General features: G+C 58.7%; 1 protein-coding gene across 1 annotated transcript in view; it reads right to left on the bottom strand.

Moving 5' to 3' along the window:
• LOC106563911 (protein kinase C beta type) overlaps nucleotides 1–23,998 on the bottom strand; it is a 180,215-nt gene that overhangs the window by 118,832 nt on the left and 37,385 nt on the right. Inside the window, 1 exon segment of the mRNA XM_082976102.1 lies at nucleotides 5,214–5,245. Coding sequence (XP_082832228.1) covers nucleotides 5,214–5,245 — 32 coding nt within the window.

Consider the following 23,998-nt stretch of genomic DNA (forward strand, 5'->3'; position numbering starts at 1 on the left):
GCTGCAGGTAGCCTAGTGGTTAGAGTGGAGGGACGGCAGGTAGCCTAGTGGTTAGAGTGGAGGGGAGGCAGGTAGCCTAGTGGTTAGAGTGGAGGGGCGGCAGGTAGCCTAGTGGTTAGAGTGGAGGGGCTGCAGGTAGCCTAGTGGTTAGAGTGGAGGGGCGGCAGGTAGCCTAGTGGTTAGAGGGGCGGCAGGTAGCCTAGTGGTTAGAGTGTAGAGGCGGCAGGTAGCCTAGTGGTTAGAGTGGAGGGACGGCAGGTAGCCTAGTGGTTAGAGTGGAGGGGAGGCAGGTAGCCTAGTGGTTAGAGTGGAGGGGCTGCAGGTAGCCTAGTGGTTAGAGTGGAGGGGCGGCAGGTAGCCTAGTGGTTAGAGGGGCGGCAGGTAGCCTAGTGGTTAGAGTGTAGAGGCGGCAGGTAGCCTAGTGGTTAGAGTGTAGAGGCGGCAGGTAGCCTAGTGGTTAGAGTGGAGGGACGGCAGGTAGCCTAGTGGTTAGAGTGGAGGGACGGCAGGTAGCCTAGTGGTTAGAGTGGAGGGGAGGCAGGTAGCCTAGTGGTTAGAGTGGAGGGGCTGCAGGTAGCCTAGTGGTTAGAGTGGAGGGGCGGCAGGGTAGCCTAGTGGTTAGAGGGGCGGCAGGTAGCCTAGTGGTTAGAGTGGAGGGACGGCAGGTAGCCTAGTGGTTAGAGTGTAGGGGCGGCAGGTAGCCTAGTGGGTTAGAGTGGAGGGGCGGCAGGTAGCCTAGTGGTTAGAGTGGAGGGACGGCAGGTAGCCTAGTGGTTAGAGTGTAGAGGCGGCAGGTAGCCTAGTGGTTAGAGTGTAGAGGCGGCAGGTAGCCTAGTGGTTAGAGTGTAGAGGCGGCAGGTAGCCTAGTGGTTAGAGTGGAGGGACGGCAGGTAGCCTAGTGGTTAGAGTGGAGGGACGGCAGGTAGCCTAGTGGTTAGAGTGGAGGGGAGGCAGGTAGCCTAGTGGTTAGAGTGGAGGGGCTGCAGGTAGCCTAGTGGTTAGAGTGGAGGGGCGGCAGGTAGCCTAGTGGTTAGAGGGGCGCAGGTAGCCTAGTGGTTAGAGTGTAGAGGCGGCAGGTAGCCTAGTGGTTAGAGTGTAGAGGCGGCAGGTAGCCTAGTGGTTAGAGTGGAGGGACGGCAGGTAGCCTAGTGGTTAGAGTGTAGAGGCGGCAGGTAGCCTAGTGGTTAGAGTGGAGGGACGGCAGGTAGCCTAGTGGTTAGAGTGGAGGGACGGCAGGTAGCCTAGTGGTTAGAGTGTAGAGGCGGCAGGTAGCCTAGTGGTTAGAGTGTAGAGGCGGCAGGTAGCCTAGTGGTTAGAGTGTAGAGGGCGGCAGGTAGCCTAGTGGTTAGAGTGGAGGGACGGCAGGTAGCCTAGTGGTTAGAGTGGAGGGACGGCAGGTAGCCTAGTGGTTAGAGTGAAGGGGAGGCAGGTAGCCTAGTGGTTAGAGTGGAGGGGCTGCAGGTAGCCTAGTGGTTAGAGTGGAGGGGCGGCAGGTAGCCTAGTGGTTAGAGGGGCGGCAGGTAGCCTAGTGGTTAGAGTGTAGAGGCGGCAGGTAGCCTAGTGGTTAGAGTGTAGAGGCGGCAGGTAGCCTAGTGGTTAGAGTGGAGGGACGGCAGGGTAGCCTAGTGGTTAGAGTGGAGGGACGGCAGGTAGCCTAGTGGTTAGAGTGGAGGGGAGGCAGGTAGCCTAGTGGTTAGAGTGGAGGGGCTGCAGGTAGCCTAGTGATTAAGTGGAGGGACGGCAGGTGACCTAGTGATTAGAGTGGAGGGGAGGCAGGTGACCTAATGATTAAGTGGAGGGGCTGCAGGTGGCCTAGTGATTAGAGTGGAGGGGCGGCAGGTGACCTAGATGGTTAGAGGGGCGGCAGGTAGCCTAGTGGTTAGAGTGTAGAGGCGGCAGGTAGCCTAGTGGTTAGAGTGGAGGGACGGCAGGTAGCCTAGTGGTTAGAGTGGAGGGGAGGCAGGTAGCCTAGTGGTTAGAGTGGAGGGGCTGCAGGTAGCCTAGTGGTTAGAGTGGAGGGGCGGCAGGTAGCCTAGTGGTTAGAGGGGCGGCAGGTAGCCTAGTGGTTAGAGTGTAGAGGCGGCAGGTAGCCTAGTGGTTAGAGTGTAGAGGCGGCAGGTAGCCTAGTGGTTAGAGTGGAGGGACGGCAGGTAGCCTAGTGGTTAGAGTGGAGGGGACGGCAGGTAGCCTAGTGGTTAGAGTGGAGGGGAGGCAGGTAGCCTAGTGGTTAGAGTGGAGGGGCTGCAGGTAGCCTAGTGGTTAGAGTGAAGAGGCGGCAGGTAGCCTAGTGGTTAGAGTGAGAGGCGGCAGGTAGCCTAGTGGTTAGAGTGGAGGGACGGCAGGTAGCCTAGTGGTTAGAGTGTAGGGGCGGCAGGTAGCCTAGTGGTTAGAGTGGAGGGGCGGCAGGTAGCCTAGTGGTTAGAGTGGAGGGACGGCAGGTAGCCTAGTGGTTAGAGTGTAGAGGCGGCAGGTAGCCTAGTGGTTAGAGTGTAGAGGCGGCAGGTAGCCTAGTGGTTAGAGTGGAGAGGCGGCAGGTAGCCTAGTGGTTAGAGTGGAGGGACGGCAGGTAGCCTAGTGGTTAGAGTGGAGGGACGGCAGGTAGCCTAGTGGTTAGAGTGGAGGGGACGGCAGGTAGCCTAGTGGTTAGAGTGGAGGGACGGCAGGTAGCCTAGTGGTTAGAGTGGAGGGCGGCAGGTAGCCTAGTGGTTAGATGAGGGACGGCAGGTAGCCTAGTGGTTAGAGTGTAGAGGCGGCAGGTAGCCTAGTGGTTAGAGTGTAGAGGCGGCAGGTAGCCTAGTGGTTAGAGTGGAGGGACGGCAGGTAGCCTAGTGGTTAGAGTGGGGGGACGGCAGGTAGCCTAGTGGTTAGAGTGGAGGGGGGGCAGGTAGCCTAGTGGTTAGAGGGGGGGGGCGGCAGGTAGCCTAGTGGTTAGAGTGGAGGGACGGCAGGTAGCCTAGTGGTTAGAGTGGAGGGGAGGCAGGTAGCCTAGTGGTTAGAGTGGAGGGGCGGCAGGTAGCCTAGTGGTTAGAGTGGAGGGGCGGCAGGTAGCCTAGTGGTTAGAGTGGGGACGGCAGGTAGCCTAGTGGTTAGAGTGTAGAGGCGGCAGGTAGCCTAGTGGTTAGAGTGGAGGGACGGCAGGTAGCCTAGTGGTTAGAGTGGAGGGGAGGCAGGTAGCCTAGTGGTTAGAGTGGAGGGGCTGCAGGTAGCCTAGTGGTTAGAGTGGAGGGGCGGCAGGTAGCCTAGTGGTTAGAGGGGCGGCAGGTAGCCTAGTGGTTAGAGTGAGAGGCGGCAGGTAGCCTAGTGGTTAGAGTGTAGAGGCGGCAGGTAGCCTAGTGGTTAGAGTGGAGGGACGGCAGGTAGCCTAGTGGTTAGAGTGGAGGGACGGCAGGTAGCCTAGTGGTTAGAGTGGAGGGGGGCAGGTAGCCTAGTGGTTAGAGTGGAGGGGCGGCAGGTAGCCTAGTGGTTAGAGTGGAGGGGCGGCAGGTAGCCTAGTGGTTAGAGTGGAGGCGGCAGGTAGCCTAGTGGTTAGAGTGGAGGGACGGCAGGTAGCCTAGTGGTTAGAGTGAGGGGCGGCAGGTAGCCTAGTGGTTAGAGTGGAGGGGCGGCAGGTAGCCTAGTGGTTAGAGTGGAGGGGCGGCAGGTAGCCTAGTGGTTAGAGTGGAGGGGCAGGCAGGTAGCCTAGTGGTTAGAGTGGGGGGACGGCAGGTAGCCTAGTGGTTAGAGTGGAGGGGCGGCAGGTAGCCTAGTGGTTAGAGGGGGGGGGCGGCAGGTAGCCTAGTGGTTAGAGTGGAGGGGCGGCAGGTAGCCTAGTGGTTAGAGTGGAGGGGCGGCAGGTAGCCTAGTGGTTAGAGTGGAGGGACGGCAGGTAGCCTAGTGGTTAGAGTGGGGGGACGGCAGGTAGCCTAGTGGTTAGAGTGGAGGGGACGGCAGGTAGCCTAGTGGTTAGAGGGGGGGGGGGCAGGTAGCCTAGTGGTTAGAGGGGGGGGGCGGCAGGTAGCCTAGTGGTTAGAGTGGAGGGACGGCAGGTAGCCTAGTGGTTAGAGTGGAGGGACGGCAGGTAGCCTAGTGGTTAGAGTGGAGGGACGGCAGGTAGCCTAGTGGTTAGAGGGGGGGGGGGCAGGTAGCCTAGTGGTTAGAGGGGGGGGGGGCAGGTAGCCTAGTGGTTAGTTAGAGTGTTGGACTAGTAACTGAAAGGTTGCTGGATTGAATCCCTGAGCTGACAAGGTAAAAAAAATCTGTTATTCTGTCCCTGAACAAGGCAGTTAACCCACTGTTCCCCGGTAGGCCGTCATTGTAAATAAGAATTTGTTCTTAACTGACTTGTTAAATTGAAAATAAAAATGTTTTAAAAACTGACTTTAACAATAAAACACGGCCATCAGTCCTCCTCCGATTAAACCTTCAACACACCGACATCAACAATGGATAACGAGTTAGAACCAACGTGATGTCCATCTCATCTCTAAGTCAACACACACACACACACACACACACACACACACACACACACACACACACACACACACACAATCTGCTAAATGTGAATGTATGTGTGACCTAGTGGAGAGAGGAAATCTCTTTCTCCCTGAGCTGTGAAGGGATTCTCTCTCTACTCCAGACACACAGGTGGCTGAGAGGCTCAACCCAGGACAACCAATAGGGGGGTCACACACTCACGCCGACACACACGGAGAGGGGAGAGAGAGAGAGAGAGAGAGAGAGAGAGAGAGACAGAGAGAGGAACAAAGAGAGAGAGGGGAACAGAGAGAGAGAGAGAGAGAGAGAGAGAGACAGAGAGAGAGAGGAACAAAGAGAGAGAGAGAGAGAGAGAGAGAGAGAGAGAGAGAGAGAGAGAGAGAGAGGAACAGAGAAACAGCGAGAGAGAGAGAGAGACAGAGAGAGAGAGGAACAGAGAGAGAGAGAGAGAGACAGAGAGAGAGAGAGAGAGACAGAGAGAGAGAGGAACAGACAGAGAGAGAGAGGAACAGCGAGAAAGGAGAGAAGTAAGAGTGTCATAGTTCTCCTCCATGCTGAGAGCAGAAAGGTTCCAGAATCAGAAGCCTGGGGCAGATAGTGGTGTGTGTGTGTGTGGGTGGGTGAGTGTGTGAGTGTGTGTGTGGGTGGGTGAGTGTGAGTGGGTGAGTGAGTGTGTGTGTGTGTGTGTGTGTGTGGGTACAAGAAATCGATTCTCATGGTAGTGGAGAGACACCTACCTTGACACTGGAATCCCTGCTTGCCAAATCCCCTACAGAACAAATACAGAGAAAGCATTAGTCAAAAACACACACACACACACACACACACACACACACACACACACACACACACACACACACACACACACACACACACACACACACACACACAACTTGGATAACTGTGACAACAAACGAAGACAGATGGATGGATGTTGCGTAACTAAAACGAGCATCAACACTCAGCACCCGGGACTCTCTGTTTCCTGGTTTAATTTTAACAGGAAACAATCCCACCACCCTAAAACACACAACAGCCATTATTGGACAAAATAAACTGGTTTCTCGAGTTTACAGATAGATCATTTATAAACAGGTAATATGACGGGTAGATTGAAGTTCAAGGCAAAAGCGCGTCTCAGAGAATATCGCCTCATTTTAGAGGATGAATCCTCTCATGTCGACACGTAGCCTATAAATTCATGACTATTTATCTCTAACTACAGAACATATGGTGATTTATATAGACATAATCATCATTTCATTTATTTAACCAGGCAAGTCAGTTAAGAACAAATTCTGATTTACAATAACGGCCTACCAGGGAACAGTGGGTTAACTGCCTTGTTCAGGGGGCAGAACGACAGATTTTTACCTTGTCAGCTCAGGGATTCAATCTAGCAACCTTTCGGTTACTAGTCCAACGCTCTAACCACTAGGATACCTGCCTCCCCTCCACTCTAACCACTAGGCTACCTGCCGCCCCTCCACTCTAACCACTAGGCTACCTGCCGCCCCTCCACTCTAACCACTAGGCTACCTGCCGTCCCTCCACTCTAACCACTAGGCTACCTGCCGCCCCTCCACTCTAACCACTAGGCTACCTGCCGTCCCCCCCCGCTAACCACTAGGCTACCTGCCCCCGCCCTCTAACCACTAGGCTACCTGCATCCACTCTAACCACTAGGCTACCTGCATCCCCTCCACTCTAACCACTAGGCTACCTGCCGCCCCTCCACTCTAACCACTAGCCTACCTGCCGTCCCTCCACTCTAACCACTAGGCTACCTGCCGCCCCTCCACTCTAACCACTACACTACCTGCCGTCCCTCCGCTCTAACCACTAGGCTACCTGCCGCCGCTCCACTCTAACCACTAGACTACCTGCCGTCCCTCCGCTCTAACCACTAGGCTACCTGCCGTCCCTCCACTCTAACCACTAGTCTACCTGCCGCCCCTCCACTCTAACCACTAGGCTACCTGCCACCCCTCCACTCTAACCACTAGACTACCTGCCGCCCCTCCACTCTAACCACTAGGCTACCCTGCCGCCCCTCCACTCTAACCACTAGGCTACCTGCCGTCCCTCCACTCTAACCACTAGGCTACCTGCCCCCCCTCCACTCTAACAAATAGTCTACCTGCCTCCCCTCCACTCTAACCACTAGGCTACCTGCCCCCCCCCCCTCTAACCACTAGACTACCTGCCTCCCCCTCTAAACACTAGGCTACCTGCCCCCCCTCTAAACACTAGGCTACCTGCCCCCCCTCTAAACACTAGGCTACCTGCCCCCCCCCTCTAACCACTAGGCTACCTGCCTCCACTCTAACCACTAGGCTACCTGCCTCCCCTCCACTCTAACCACTAGGCTACCTGCCGCCCCTCCACTCTAACCACTAGCCTACCTGCCGTCCCTCCACCCTAACCACTAGGCTACCTGCCGCCCCTCCACTCTAACCACTAGACAACCTGCCGTCCCTCCGCTCTAACCACTAGGCTACCTGCCGTCCCTCCACTCTAACCACTAGTCTACCTGCCGCCCCTCCACTCTAACCACTAGGATACCTGCCGCCCCTCCACTGTAACCACTAGGCTACCTGCCCCCTCCACTCTAACCACTAGGCTACCTGCCTCACCTCCACTCTAACCACTAGGCTACCTGCCCCCCCCCCCCCCTCTAACCACTAGACTACCTGCCGCCCCTCCACTCTAACCACTAGGCTACCAGCCGTCCCTACACTCTAACCACTAGGCTACCTGCCCCCCCCCCCCCCCACTCTAACCACTAGGCTACCTGTCCCCCCCCCCCCCCCCCCCTCTAACCACTAGGCTACCTGCCTCCCCCTCTAAACACTAGGCTACCTGCCCCCCCTCTAAACACTAGGCTACCTGCCCCCCCTCTAAACACTAGGCTACCTGCCCCCCCCCTCTAACCACTAGGCTACCTGCCTCCACTCTAACCACTAGGCTACCTGCCTCCCCTCCACTCTAACCACTAGGCTACCTGCCGCCCCTCCACTCTAACCACTAGCCTACCTGCCGTCCCTCCACTCTAACCACTAGGCTACCTGCCGCCCCTCCACTCTAACCACTAGACAACCTGCCGTCCCTCCGCTCTAACCACTAGGCTACCTGCCGTCCCTCCACTCTAACCACTAGTCTACCTGCCGCCCCTCCACTCTAACCACTAGGATACCTGCCACCCCTCCACTCTAATCACTAGGCTACACTGCCGCCCCTCCGCTCTAACCACTAGGCTACCTGCCGCCCCTCCACTCTAACCACTAGGCTACCTGCCGCCCCTCCACTGTAACCACTAGGCTACCTGCCCCCTCCACTCTAACCACTAGGCTACCTGCCGCCCCCCTCCACTCTAACCACTAGGCTACCTGCCGCCCCTCCACTCTAACCACTAGGCAACCTGCCGCCCCTCCACTCTAACCACAAGACTACCTGCCGTCCCTCCACTCTAACCACTAGGCTACCTGCCGCCCCTCCACTCTAACCACAAGACTACCTGCCGTCCCTCCATTCTAACCACGAGGCTACCTGCCGCCCCTCCACTCTAACCACTAGTCTACCCTGCCTTCCCTCCACTCTAACCACTAGGCTACCTGCCATCCCTCCACTCTAACCACTAGGCTACCTGCCCCCCCCCCCCTCCACTCTAACCACTAGGCTACCTGCCGTCCCTCCACTCTAACCACTAGGCTACCTGCCACCGCTCCACTCTAACCACTAGGCTACCCTGCCGCCCCTCCACTCTAACAACTAGACTACCTGCCGTCCCTCCACTCTAACCACTAGGCTACCTTCCGTCCCTCCACTCTAAACACTAGGCTACCTGCCGTCCCTCCACTCTAACCACTAGGCTACCTGCCGCCCCTCCACTCTAACCACTAGGCTACCCTGCCATCCCTCCACTCTAACCACTAGGCTACCCTGCCATCCCTCCACTCTAAACACTAGGCTACCTGCCGTCCCTCCACTCTAACCACTAGACTACCTGCCGCCCCTCCACTCTAACCACTAGGCTACCCTGCCGTCCCTCCACTCTAAACACTAGGCTACCTGCCGTCCCACCACTCTAACCACCAGGCTACCCTGCCGTCCCTCCACTCTAAACACTAGGCTACCTGCCTCCCCTCCACTCTAACCACTAGGCTACCTGCCGTCCCTCCACTCTAACCACTAGGCTACCTGCCGTCCCTCCACTCTAACCACTAGGCTACCTGCCGTCCCCCCCCTCTAACCACTAGGCTACCTGCCTCCACTCTAACCACTAGTCTACCTGCCGCCCCTCCACTCTAACCACTAGGATACCTGCCACCCCTCCACTCTAACCACTAGGCTACCCTGCCGCCCCTCCGCTCTAACCACTAGGCTACCTGCCGCCCCTCCACTCTAACCACTAGGCTACCTGCCGCCCCTCCACTGTAACCACTAGGCTACCTGCCCCCTCCACTCTAACCACTAGGCTACCTGCCGCCCCCCTCCACTCTAACCACTAGGCTACCTGCCGCCCCTCCACTCTAACCACTAGGCAACCTGCCGCCCCTCCACTCTAACCACAAGACTACCTGCCGTCCCTCCACTCTAACCACTAGGCTACCTGCCGCCCCTCCACTCTAACCACAAGACTACCTGCCGTCCCTCCATTCTAACCACGAGGCTACCTGCCGCCCCTCCACTCTAACCACTAGTCTACCCTGCCTTCCCTCCACTCTAACCACTAGGCTACCTGCCATCCCTCCACTCTAACCACTAGGCTACCTGCCCCCCCCCCCTCCACTCTAACCACTAGGCTACCTGCCGTCCCTCCAGTCTAACCACTAGGCTACCTGCCACCGCTCCACTCTAACCACTAGGCTACCCTGCCGCCACTCCACTCTAACAACTAGACTACCTGCCGTCCCTCCACTCTAACCACTAGGCTACCTTCAGTCCCTCCACTCTAAACACTAGGCTACCTGCCGTCCCTCCACTCTAACCACTAGGCTACCTGCCGCCCCTCCACTCTAACCACTAGGCTACCCTGCCATCCCTCCACTCTAACCACTAGGCTACCCTGCCATCCCTCCACTCTAAACACTAGGCTACCTGCCGTCCCTCCACTCTAACCACTAGACTACCTGCCGCCCCTCCACTCTAACCACTAGGCTACCCTGCCGTCCCTCCACTCTAAACACTAGGCTACCTGCCGTCCCACCACTCTAACCACCAGGCTACCCTGCCGTCCCTCCACTCTAAACACTAGGCTACCTGCCTCCCCTCCACTCTAACCACTAGGCTACCTGCCGTCCCTCCACTCTAACCACTAGGCTACCTGCCGTCCCTCCACTCTAACCACTAGGCTACCTGCCGTCCCCCCCCTCTAACCACTAGGCTACCTGCCTCCACTCTAACCACTAGGCTACCTGCCTCCCCTCCACTCTAACCACTACGCTACCTGCCGCCCCTCCACTCTAACCACTAGCCTACCTGCCGTCCCTCCACTCTAACCACTAGGCTACCTGCCGCCCCTCCACTCTAACCACTAGACTACCTGCCGTCCCTCCGCTCTAACCACTAGGCTACCTGCCGTCCCTCCACTCTAACCACTAGTCTACCTGCCGCCCCTCCACTCTAACCACTAGGCTGCCTTCCACCCCTCCACTCTAACCACTAGGCTACCCTGCCACCCCTCCACTCTAACCAGTAGGCTACCTAGCCGTCCCTCCACTCTAACCACTTGGCTACCTGCCGTCCCCCCCCTCTAACCACTAGGCTACCTGCCTCCACTCTAACCACTAGGCTACCTGCCTCCCCTCCACTCTAACCACTACGCTACCTGCCGCCCCTCCACTCTAACCACTAGCCTACCTGCCGTCCCTCCACTCTAACCACTAGGCTACCTGCCGCCCCTCCACTCTAACCACTAGACTACCTGCCGTCCCTCCGCTCTAACCACTAGACTACCTGCCGTCCCTCCGCTCTAACCACTAGGCTACCTGCCGCCCCTCCACTCTAACCACTAGACTACCTGCCGTCCCTCCGCTCTAACCACTAGGCTACCTGCCGTCCCTCCACTCTAACCACTAGTCTACCTGCCGCCCCTCCTCTCTAACCACTAGGCTACCTTCCACCCCTCCACTCTAACCACTAGGCTACCCTGCCACCCCTCCACTCTAACCAGTAGGCTACCTAGCCGCCCCTCCACTCTAACCACTAGGCTACCTGCCGTCCCTCCACTCTAACCACTTGGCTACCTGCCGTCCCCCCCCTCTAACCACTAGGCTACCTGCCTCCACTCTAACCACTAGACTACCTGCAGTCCCTCCACTCTAACCACTAGTCAACCTGCCACCCCTCCACTCTAACCACTAGGCTACCCTGCCACCCCTCCACTCTAACCAGTAGGCTACCTAGCCGCCCCTCAACTCTAACCACTAAGCTACCTGCCGCCCCCCTCCACTCTAACCACTAGGCTACCTGCCGCCCCTCCACTCTAACCACTAGGCTACCTGCCGCCCCTCCACTCTAACCACAAGACTACCTGCCGTCCCTCCACTCTAACCACTAGGCTACCTGCCGCCCATCCACTCTAACCACAAGACTACCTGCCGTCCCTCCATTCTAACCACGTGGCTACCTGCCGCCCCTCCACTCTAACCACTAGTCTACCCTGCCTTCCCTCCACTCTAACCACTAGGCTACCTGCCATCCCTCCACTCTAACCGCTAGGCTACCTGCCCCCCCCCCTCCACTCTAACCACTAGGCTACCTGCCGTCCCTCCACTCTAACCACTAGGCTACCTGCCGCCACCTCCACTCTAACAACAAGACTACCTGCCGTCCCTCCATTCTAACCACGTGGCTACCTGCCGCCCCTCCACTCTAACCACTAGTCTACCCTGCCTTCCCTCCACTCTAACCACTAGGCTACCTGCCATCCCTCCACTCTAACCGCTAGGCTACCCGCCACCCCCCTGCCTTCCCTCCACTCTAACCACTAGGCTACCTGCCATCCCTCCACTCTAACCGCTAGGCTACCCGCCACCCCCCTCCACTCTAACCACTAGGCTACCTGCCGTCCCTCCACTCTAACCACTAGGCTACTAGGCTACCTGCCGCCACCTCCACTCTAACAACAAGACTACCTGCCGTCCCTCCACTCTAACCACTAGGCTACCTGCCGCCCCTCCACTCTAACCACAAGACTACCTGCTGTCCCTCCATTCTAACCACGAGGCTACCTGCCGCCCCTCCACTCTAACCACTAGTCTACCCTGCCTTCCCTCCACTCTAACCACTAGGCTACCTGCCATCCCTCCACTCTAACCACTAGGGTACCTGCCCCCCCCCCCTCCACTCTAACCACTAGGCAACCTGCCAGCGCTCCACTCTAACCACTAGGCTACCGTGCCGCCCCTCCACTCTAACCACTAGGCTACCTGCCGTCCCTCCACTCTAACAACAAGACTACCTGCCGTCCCTCCACTCTAACCACTAGGCTACCTGCCGCCCCTCCACTCTAACCACAAGACTACCTGCTGTCCCTCCATTCTAACCACGAGGCTACCTGCCGCCCCTCCACTCTAACCACTAGTCTACCCTGCCTTCCCTCCACTCTAACCACTAGGCTACCTGCCATCCCTCCACTCTAACCACTAGGGTACCTGCCCCCCCCCCCTCCACTCTAACCACTAGGCAACCTGCCACCGCTCCACTCTAACCACTAGGCTACCCTGCCGCCCCTCCACTCTAACCACTAGGCTACCTGCCGTCCCTCCACTCTAACCACTAGCCTACCTGCCGTCCCTCCACTCTAACCACTAGGCTACCTGCCGCCCCTCCACTCTAACCACTAGACTACCTGCCGTCCCTCCGCTCTAACCACTAGGCTACCTGCCGTCCCTCCACTCTAACCACTAGTCTACCTGCCGCCCCTCCACTCTAACCACTAGGCTACCTGCCACCCCTCCACTCTAACCACTAGGCTACCCTGCCACCCCTCCACTCTAACCAGTAGGCTACCTAGCCGCCCCTCAACTCTAACCACTAGGCTACCTGCCGCCCCCCTCCACTCTAACCACTAGGCTACCTGCCGCCCCTCCACTCTAACCACTAGGCTACCTGCCGCCCCTCCACTCTAACCACAAGACTACCTGCCGTCCCTCCACTCTAACCACTAGGCTACCTGCCGCCCATCCACTCTAACCACAAGACTACCTGCCGTCCCTCCATTCTAACCACGTGGCTACCTGCCGCCCCTCCACTCTAACCACTACTCTACCCTGCCTTCCCTCCACTCTAACCACTAGGCTACCTGCCATCCCTCCACTCTAACCGCTAGGCTACCTGCCCCCCCCCTCCACTCTAACCACTAGGCTACCTGCCGTCCCTCCACTCTAACCACTAGGCTACCTGCCGCCCCTCCACTCTAACCACTAGGCTACCTGCCGCCCCTCCACTCTAACAACAAGACTACCTGCCGTCCCTCCACTCTAACCACTAGGCTACCTGCCGCCCCTCCACTCTAACCACAAGACTACCTGCTGTCCCTCCATTCTAACCACGAGGCTACCTGCCGCCCCTCCACTCTAACCACTAGTCTACCCTGCCTTCCCTCCACTCTAACCACTAGGCTACCTGCCATCCCTCCACTCTAACCACTAGGGTACCTGCCCCCCCCCCCCTCCACTCTAACCACTAGGCAACCTGCCACCGCTCCACTCTAACCACTAGGCTACCCTGCCGCCCCTCCACTCTAACCACTAGGCTACCTGCCGTCCCTCCACTCTAACCACTAGGCTACCTGCCGTCCCTCCACTCTAAACACTAGGCTACCTGCCGTCCCTCCACTCTAACCACTAGGCTACCTGCCGCCCCTCCACTCTAACCACTAGGCTACCCTGCCATCCCTCCACTCTAACCACTAGGCTACCCTGCAATCGCTCCACTCTAACCACTAGGCTACCTGCCTCCACTCTAACCACTAGGCTACCTGCCTCCCCTCCACTCTAACAACTAGGCTACCTGCCGCCCCTCCACTCTAACCACTAGGCTACCTGCCGTCCCTCCACTCTAACCACTAGGCTACCTGCCGTCCCCCCCCTCTAACCACTAGGCTACCTGCCTCCACTCTAACCACTAGGCTACCTGCCTCCCCTCCACTCTAACCACTACGCTACCTGCCGCCCCTCCACTCTAACCACTAGCCTACCTGCCGTCCCTCCACTCTAACCACTAGGCTACCTGCCGCCCCTCCACTCTAACCACTAGACTACCTGCCGTCCCTCCGCTCTAACCACTAGGCTACCTGCCGTCCCTCCACTCTAACCACTAGTCTACCTGCCGCCCCTCCACTCTAACCACTAGGCTACCTGCCACCCCTCCACTCTAACCACTAGGCTACCCTGCCACCCCTCCACTCTAACCAGTAGGCTACCTAGCCGCCCCTCAACTCTAACCACTAGGCTACCCTGCCATCCCTCCACTCTAAACACTAGGCTACCTGCCTCCCCTCCACTCTAACCACTAGGGTACCTGCCGTCCCTCCACTCTAACCACTAGGCTACCTGCCGTCCCTCCACTCTAACCACTAGGCTACCTGCCGTCCCCCCCCTCTAACCACTAGGCTACCTGCCTCCACTCTAACCACTAGGCTACCTGCCTCCCCTCCACTCTAACCACTACGCTACCTGCCGCCCCTCCACTCTAACCACTAGCCTACATGCCGTCCCTCCACTCTAACCACTAGGCTACCTGCCGCCCCTCCACTCTAACCACTAGACTACCTGCCGTCCCTCCGCTCTAACCACTAGGCTACCTGCCGTCCCTCCACTCTAACCACTAGTCTACCTGCCGCCCCTCCACTCTAACCACTAGGCTACCTGCCACCCCTCCACTCTAACCACTAGGCTACCTGCCCCCCCCCCCACTCTAACCACTAGGCTACCTGTCCCCCCCCCCCCCCTCTAACCACTAGGCTACCTGCCTCCCCCTCTAAACACTAGGCTACCTGCCCCCCCTCTAAACACTAGGCTACCTGCCCCCCCTCTAAACACTAGGCTACCTGCCCCCCCCTCTAACCACTAGGCTACCTGCCTCCACTCTAACCACTAGGCTACCTGCCTCCCCTCCACTCTAACCACTAGGCTACCTGCCGCCCCTCCACTCTAACCACTAGCCTACCTGCCGTCCCTCCACTCTAACCACTAGGCTACCTGCCGCCCCTCCACTCTAACCACTAGACAACCTGCCGTCACTCCGCTCTAACCACTAGGCTACCTGCCGTCCCTCCACTCTAACAACTAGTCTACCTGCCGCCCCTCCACTCTAACCACTAGGATACCTGCCACCCCTCCACTCTAACCACTAGGCTACCCTGCCGCCCCTCCGCTCTAACCACTAGGCTACCTGCCGCCCCTCCACTCTAACCACTAGGCTACCTGCCGCCCCTCCACTGTAACCACTAGGCTACCTGCCCCCTCCACTCTAACCACTAGGCTACCTGCCGCCCCCCTCCACTCTAACCACTAGGCTACCTGCCGCCCCTCCACTCTAACCACTAGGCTACCTGCCGCCCCTCCACTCTAACCACTAGGCTACCCTGCCGTCCCTCCACTCTAAACACTAGGCTACCTGCCGTCCCACCACTCTAACCACCAGGCTACCCTGCCGTCACTCCACTCTAAACACTAGGCTACCTGCCTCCCCTCCACTCTAACCACTAGGCTACCTGCCGTCCCTCCACTCTAACCACTAGGCTACCTGCCGTCCCTCCACTCTAACCACTAGGCTACCTGCCGTCCCCCCCCTCTAACCACTAGGCTACCTGCCTCCACTCTAACCACTAGGCTACCTGCCTCCCCTCCACTCTAACCACTACGCTACCTGCCGCCCCTCCACTCTAACCACTAGCCTACCTGCCGTCCCTCCACTCTAACCACTAGGCTACCTGCCGCCCCTCCACTCTAACCACTAGACTACCTGCCGTCCCTCCGCTCTAACCACTAGGCTACCTGCCGTCCCTCCACTCTAACCACTAGTCTACCTGCCGCCCCTCCACTCTAACCACTAGGCTGCCTTCCACCCCTCCACTCTAACCACTAGGCTACCCTGCCACCCCTCCACTCTAACCAGTAGGCTACCTAGCCGCCCCTCCACTCTAACCACTAGGCTACCTGCCGTCCCTCCACTCTAACCACTTGGCTACCTGCCGTCCCCCCCCTCTAACCACTAGGCTACCTGCCTCCACTCTAACCACTAGGCTACCTGCCTCCCCTCCACTCTAACCAGTAGGCTACCTAGCCGCCCCTCATCTCTAACCACTAGGCTACCTGCCGCCCCCCTCCACTCTAACCACTAGGCTACCTGCCGCCCCTCCACTCTAACCACTAGGCTACCTGCCGCCCCTCCACTCTAACCACGAGACTACCTGCCGTCCCTCCACTCTAACCACTAGGCTACCTGCCGCCCATCCACTCTAACCACAAGACTACCTGCCGTCCCTCCATTCTAACCACGTGGCTACCTGCCGCCCCTCCACTCTAACCACTAGGCTACCTGCCATCCCTCCACTCTAACCACTAGGCTACCTGCCCCCCCCCTCCACTCTAACCACTAGGCTACCTGCCGTCCCTCCACTCTAACCACTAGGCTACCTGCCGCCCCTCCACTCTAACCACTAGGCTACCTGCCGCCCCTCCACTCTAACAACAGGACTACCTGCCGTCCCTCCACTCTAACCACTAGGCTACCTGCCGCCCCTCCACTCTAACCACAAGACTACCTGCTGTCCCTCCATTCTAACCACGAGGCTACCTGCCGCCCCTCCACTCTAACCACTAGTCTACCCTGCCTTCCCTCCACTCTAACCACTAGGCTACCTGCCATCCCTCCACTCTAACCACTAGGGTACCTGCCCCCCCCCCCCTCCACTCTAACCACTAGGCAACCTGCCACCGCTCCACTCTAACCACTAGGCTACCCTGCCGCCCCTCCACTCTAACCACTAGGCTACCTGCCGTCCCTCCACTCTAACCACTAGGCTACCTGCCGTCCCTCCACTCTAAACACTAGGCTACCTGCCGTCCCTACACTCTAACCACTAGGCTACCTGCCGCCCCTCCACTCTAACCACTAGGCTACCCTGCCATCCCTCCACTCTAACCACTAGGCTACCCTGCCATCCCTCCACTCTAACCACTAGGCTACCTGCCTCCACTCTAACCACTAGGCTACCTGCCTCCCCTCCACTCTAACAACTAGGCTACCTGCCGCCCCTCCACTCTAACCACTAGGCTACCTGCCGTCCCTCCACTCTAACCACTAGGCTACCTGCCGTCCCCCCCCTCTAACCACTAGGCTACCTGCCTCCACTCTAACCACTAGGCTACCTGCCTCCCCTCCACTCTAACCACTACGCTACCTGCCGCCCCTCCACTCTAACCACTAGCCTACCTGCCGTCCCTCCACTCTAACCACTAGGCTACCTGCCGCCCCTCCACTCTAACCACTAGACTACCTGCCGTCCCTCCGCTCTAACCACTAGGCTACCTGCCGTCCCTCCACTCTAACCACTAGTCTACCTGCCGCCCCTCCACTCTAACCACTAGGCTACCTGCCACCCCTCCACTCTAACCACTAGGCTACCCTGCCACCCCTCCACTCTAACCAGTAGGCTACCTAGCCGCCCCTCAACTCTAACCACTAGGCTACCCTGCCATCCCTCCACTCTAAACACTAGGCTACCTGCCTCCCCTCCACTCTAACCACTAGGGTACCTGCCGTCCCTCCACTCTAACCACTAGGCTACCTGCCGTCCCTCCACTCTAACCACTAGGCTACCTGCCGTCCCCCCCCTCTAACCACTAGGCTACCTGCCTCCACTCTAACCACTAGGCTACCTGCCTCCCCTCCACTCTAACCACTACGCTACCTGCCGCCCCTCCACTCTAACCACTAGCCTACATGCCGTCCCTCCACTCTAACCACTAGGCTACCTGCCGCCCCTCCACTCTAACCACTAGACTACCTGCCGTCCCTCCGCTCTAACCACTAGGCTACCTGCCGTCCCTCCACTCTAACCACTAGTCTACCTGCCGCCCCTCCACTCTAACCACTAGGCTACCTGCCACCCCTCCACTCTAACCACTAGGCTACCCTGCCACCCCTCCACTCTAACCAGTAGGCTACCTAGCCGCCCCTCAACTCTAACCACTAGGCTACCTGCCGCCCCCCTCCACTCTAACCACTAGGCTACCTGCCGCCCCTCCACTCTAACCACTAGGCTACCTGCCGCCCCTCCACTCTAACCACAAGACTACCTGCCGTCCCTCCACTCTAACCACTAGGCTACCTGCCGCCCCGCCACTCTAACCACAAGACTACCTGCCGTCCCTCCATTCTAACCAGTTGGCTACCTGCCGCCCCTCCACTCTAACCACTAGTCTACCCTGCCTTCCCTCCACTCTAACCACTAGGCTACCTGCCATCACTCCACTATAACCACTAGTCTACCTGCCCACCCCCTCCACTCTAACCACTAGGCTACCTGCCGTCCCTCCACTCTAACCACTAGGCTAACTGCCGCCCCTCCACTCTAACCACTAGGCTACCTGCCGCCCCTCCACTCTAACCACAAGACTACCTGCCGTCCCTCCACTCTAACCACTAGGCTACCTGCCGCCCCTCCACTCTAACCACAAGACTACCTGCTGTCCCTCCATTCTAACCACGAGCCTACCTGCCGCCCCTCCACTCTAACCACTAGTCTACCCTGCCTTCCCTCCACTCTAACCACTAGGCTACCTGCCATCCCTCCACTCTAACCACTAGGGTACCTGCCCCCCCCCCCTCCACTCTAACCACTAGGCTACCTGCCGTCCCTCCACTCTAACCACTAGGCTACCTGGCACCGCTCCACTCTAACCACTAGGCTACCCTGCCGCCCATCCACTCTAACCACTAGGCTACCTGCCGTCCCTCAACTCTAACCACTAGGCTACCTGCCGTCCCTCCACTCTAAACACTAGGCTACCTGCCGTCCCTCCACTCTAATCACTAGGCTACCTGCCGCCCCTCCACTCTAACCACTAGGCTACCCTGCCATCCCTCCACTCTAACCACTAGGCTACCCTGCCATCCCTCCACTCTAACCACTAGGCTACCTGCCTCCACTCTAACCACTAGGCTACCTGCCTCCCCTCCACTCTAACCACTAGGCTACCTGCCGCCCCTCCACTCTAACCACTAGCCTACCTGCCGTCCCACCACTCTAACCACTAGGCTACCTGCCGCCCCTCCACTCTAACCACTAGACTACCTGCCGTCCCTCCGCTCTAACCACTAGGCTACCTACCGTCCCTCCACTCTAACCACTAGTCTACCTGCCGCCCCTCCACTCTAACCACTAGGCTACCTGCCGCCCCTCCACTCTAACCACAAGACTACCTGCCGTCCCTCCACTCTAACCACTAGGCTACCTGCCGCCCCTCCACTCTAACCACAAGACTACCTGCCGTCCCTCCGTTCTAACCACGAGGCTACCTGCCGCCCCTCCACTCTAACCACTAGTCTACCCTGCCTTCCCTCCACTCTAACCACTAGGCTACCTGCCATCCCTCCACTCTAACCACTAGGCTACCTGCCCCCCCTCCACTCTAACCACTAGGCTACCTGCCGTCCCTCCACTCTAACCACTAGGCAACCTGCCACCCCTCCACTCTAACCACTAGGCTACCCTGCCGCCCCTCCACTCTAACCACTAGGCTACCTGCCGTCCCTCCACTCTAACCACTAGGCTACCTGCCGTCCCCCCCCTCTAACCACTAGGCTACCTGCCTCCACTCTAACCACTAGGCTACCTGCCTCCCCTCCACTCTAACCACTACGCTACCTGCCGCCCCTCCACTCTAACCACTAGCCTACCTGCCGTCCCTCCACTCTAACCACTAGGCTACCTGCCGCCCCTCCACTCTAACCACTAGACTACCTGCCGTCCCTCCGCTCTAACCACTAGGCTACCTGCCGTCCCTCCACTCTAACCACTAGTCTACCTGCCGCCCCTCCACTCTAACCACTAGGCTACCTGCCACCCCTCCACTCTAACCACTAGGCTACCCTGCCACCCCTCCACTCTAACCAGTAGGCTACCTAGCCGCCCCTCAACTCTAACCACTAGGCTACCCTGCCATCCCTCCACTCTAAACACTAGGCTACCTGCCTCCCCTCCACTCTAACCACTAGGGTACCTGCCGTCCCTCCACTCTAACCACTAGGCTACCTGCCGTCCCTCCACTCTAACCACTAGGCTACCTGCCGTCCCCCCCCTCTAACCACTAGGCTACCTGCCTCCACTCTAACCACTAGGCTACCTGCCTCCCCTCCACTCTAACCACTACGCTACCTGCCGCCCCTCCACTCTAACCACTAGCCTACATGCCGTCCCTCCACTCTAACCACTAGGCTACCTGCCGCCCCTCCACTCTAACCACTAGACTACCTGCCGTCCCTCCGCTCTAACCACTAGGGTACCTGCCGTCCCTCCACTCTAACCACTAGTCTACCTGCCGCCCCTCCACTCTAACCACTAGGCTACCTGCCACCCCTCCACTCTAACCACTAGGCTACCCTGCCACCCCTCCACTCTAACCAGTAGGCTACCTAGCCGCCCCTCAACTCTAACCACTAGGCTACCTGCCGCCCCCCTCCACTCTAACCACTAGGCTACCAGCCGCCCCTCCACTCTAACCACTAGGCTACCTGCCGCCCCTCCACTCTAACCACAAGACTACCTGCCGTCCCTCCACTCTAACCACTAGGCTACCTGCCGCCCCGCCACTCTAACCACAAGACTACCTGCCGTCCCTCCATTCTAACCAGTTGGCTACCTGCCGCCCCTCCACTCTAACCACTAGTCTACCCTGCCTTCCCTCCACTCTAACCACTAGGCTACCTGCCATCACTCCACTATAACCACTAGTCTACCTGCCCACCCCCTCCACTCTAACCACTAGGCTACCTGCCGTCCCTCCACTCTAACCACTAGGCTAACTGCCGCCCCTCCACTCTAACCACTAGGCTACCTGCCGCCCCTCCACTCTAACCACAAGACTACCTGCCGTCCCTCCACTCTAACCACTAGGCTACCTGCCGCCCCTCCACTCTAACCACAAGACTACCTGCTGTCCCTCCATTCTAACCACGAGCCTACCTGCCGCCCCTCCACTCTAACCACTAGTCTACCCTGCCTTCCCTCCACTCTAACCACTAGGCTACCTGCCATCCCTCCACTCTAACCACTAGGGTACCTGCCCCCCCCCCCTCCACTCTAACCACTAGGCTACCTGCCGTCCCTCCACTCTAACCACTAGGCTACCTGGCACCGCTCCACTCTAACCACTAGGCTACCCTGCCGCCCATCCACTCTAACCACTAGGCTACCTGCCGTCCCTCAACTCTAACCACTAGGCTACCTGCCGTCCCTCCACTCTAAACACTAGGCTACCTGCCGTCCCTCCACTCTAATCACTAGGCTACCTGCCGCCCCTCCACTCTAACCACTAGGCTACCCTGCCATCCCTCCACTCTAACCACTAGGCTACCCTGCCATCCCTCCACTCTAACCACTAGGCTACCTGCCTCCACTCTAACCACTAGGCTACCTGCCTCCCCTCCACTCTAACCACTAGGCTACCTGCCGCCCCTCCACTCTAACCACTAGCCTACCTGCCGTCCCACCACTCTAACCACTAGGCTACCTGCCGCCCCTCCACTCTAACCACTAGACTACCTGCCGTCCCTCCGCTCTAACCACTAGGCTACCTACCGTCCCTCCACTCTAACCACTAGTCTACCTGCCGCCCCTCCACTCTAACCACTAGGCTACCTGCCGCCCCTCCACTCTAACCACAAGACTACCTGCCGTCCCTCCACTCTAACCACTAGGCTACCTGCCGCCCCTCCACTCTAACCACAAGACTACCTGCCGTCCCTCCGTTCTAACCACGAGGCTACCTGCCGCCCCTCCACTCTAACCACTAGTCTACCCTGCCTTCCCTCCACTCTAACCACTAGGCTACCTGCCATCCCTCCACTCTAACCACTAGGCTACCTGCCCCCCCTCCACTCTAACCACTAGGCTACCTGCCGTCCCTCCACTCTAACCACTAGGCAACCTGCCACCCCTCCACTCTAACCACTAGGCTACCCTGCCGCCCCTCCACTCTAACCACTAGGCTACCTGCCGTCCCACCACTCTAACCACTAGGCTACCTGCCCCCCCTCCACTCTAACCACTAGGCTACCTGCCCCCCCCCCCCCCCCATCTAACCACTAGACTACCTGCCGCCCCTCCACTCTAACCACTAGGCTACCAGCCGTCCCTACACTATAACCACTAGGCTACCTGCCACCCCTCCACTCTAACCACTAGGCTACCTGACCCCCCCCACTCTAACCACTAGGCTACCTGCCCCCCCCCCCTCTAACTACTAGGCTACCTGCCCCCCCCTCTAAACACTAGGCTACCTGCCCCCCCTCTAAACACTAGGCTACCTACCCCCCCTCTAACCACTAGGCTACCTGCCTCCACTCTAACCACTAGGCTACCTGCCTCCCCTCCACTCTAACCACTAGGCTACCTGCCGCCCCTCCACTCTAACCACAAGACTACCTGCCATCCCTCCACTCTAACCACTAGGCTACCTGCCCCCCCCCTCCACTCTAACCACTAGGCTACCTGCCGTCCCTCCACTCTAACCACTAGGCTACCTGCCACCCCTCCACTCTAACCACTAGGCTACCCTGCCGCCCCTCCACTCTAACCACTAGGCTACCTGCCGTCCCTCCACTCTAACCACTAGGCTACCTGCCCCCCCTCCACTCTAACCACTAGTCTACCTGCCTCCCCTCCACTCTAACCACTAGGCTACCTGCCCCCCCCCCCCCCTCTAACCACTAGACTACCTGCCGCCCCTCCACTCTAACCACTAGGCTACCAGCCGTCCCTACACTCTAACCACTAGGCTACATGCCACCCCTCCACTCTAACCACTAGGCTACCTGCCCCCCCCCCACTCTAACCACTAGGCTACCTGTCCCCCCCCCCCCTCTAACCACTAGGCTACCTGCCCCCCCCTCTAAACACTAGGCTAACTGCCCCCCCTCTAAACACTAGGCTACCTGCCCCCCCCCCCCCTCTAACCACTAGGCTACCTGCCCCCCTCCACTCTAACCACTAGCTACCTGCCGTCCCTCCACTCTAACCACTAGGCTACCTGCCGCCCCTCCACTCTAACCACTAGCCTACCTGCCGTCCCTCCACTCTAACCACTAGGCTACCTGCCGTCCCTCCACTCTAACCACTAGTCTACCTGCCGCCCCTCCACTCTAACCACTAGGATACCTGCCACCCCTCCACTCTAACCACTAGGCTACCCTGCCGCCCCTCCGCTCTAACCACTAGGCTACCTGCAGCCCCTCCACTCTAACCACTAGGCTACCTGCCGCCCCTCCACTCTAACCACTAGGCTACCTGCCCCCTCCACTCTAACCACTAGGCTACCTGCCGCCCCCCTCCACTCTAACCACTAGGCTACCTGCCGCCCCTCCACTCTAACCACTAGGCTACCTGCCGCCCCTCCACTCTAACCACAAGACTACCTGCCGTCCCTCCACTCTAACCACAAGACTACCTGCCGTCCCTCAATTCTAACCACGAGGCTACCTGCCGCCCCTCCACTCTAACCACTAGTCTACCCTGCCTTCCCTCCACTCTAACCACTAGGCTACCTGCCATCCCTCCACTCTAACCACTAGGCCACCTGCCCCCCCCCTCCACTCTAACCACTAGGCTACCTGCCGTCCCTCCACTCTAACCACTAGGCTACCTGCCACCGCTCCACTCTAACCACTAGGCTACCCTGCCGCCCCTCCACTCTAACCACTAGACTACCTGCCGTCCCTCCACTCTAACCACTAGGCTACCTTCCGTCCCTCCACTCTAAACACTAGGCTACCTGCCGTCCCTCCACTCTAACCACTAGGCTACCTGCCGCCCCTCCACTCTAACCACTAGGCTACCCTGCCATCCCTCCACTCTAACCACTACGCTACCCTGCCGCCCCTCCACTCTAACCACTAGCCTACCTGCCGTCCCTCCACTCTAACCACTAGGCTACCTGCCGCCCCTCCACTCTAACCACTAGACTACCTGCCGTCCCTCCGCTCTAACCACTAGGCTACCTGCCGTCCCTCCACTCTAACCACTAGTCTACCTGCCGCCCCTCCACTCTAACCACTAGGCTACCTGCCACCCCTCCAATCTAACCACTAGGATACCCTGGAGCAACCTCCACTCTAACCAGTAGGCTACCTAGCCGCCCCTCAACTCTAACAACTAGGCTACCTGCCGCCCCACTCCACTCTAACCACTAGGCTACCTGCCGCCCCTCCACTCTAACCACTAGGCTACCTGCCGCCCCTCCACTCTAACCACAAGACTACCTGCCGTCCCTCCACTCTAACCACTAGG

The sequence above is a fragment of the Salmo salar genome, chromosome 06 (genome assembly GCF_965601325.2).
Source record: "Salmo salar chromosome 06, fSalSal1, whole genome shotgun sequence".
Classification (NCBI taxonomy): Eukaryota; Metazoa; Chordata; class Actinopteri; order Salmoniformes; family Salmonidae; genus Salmo; species Salmo salar.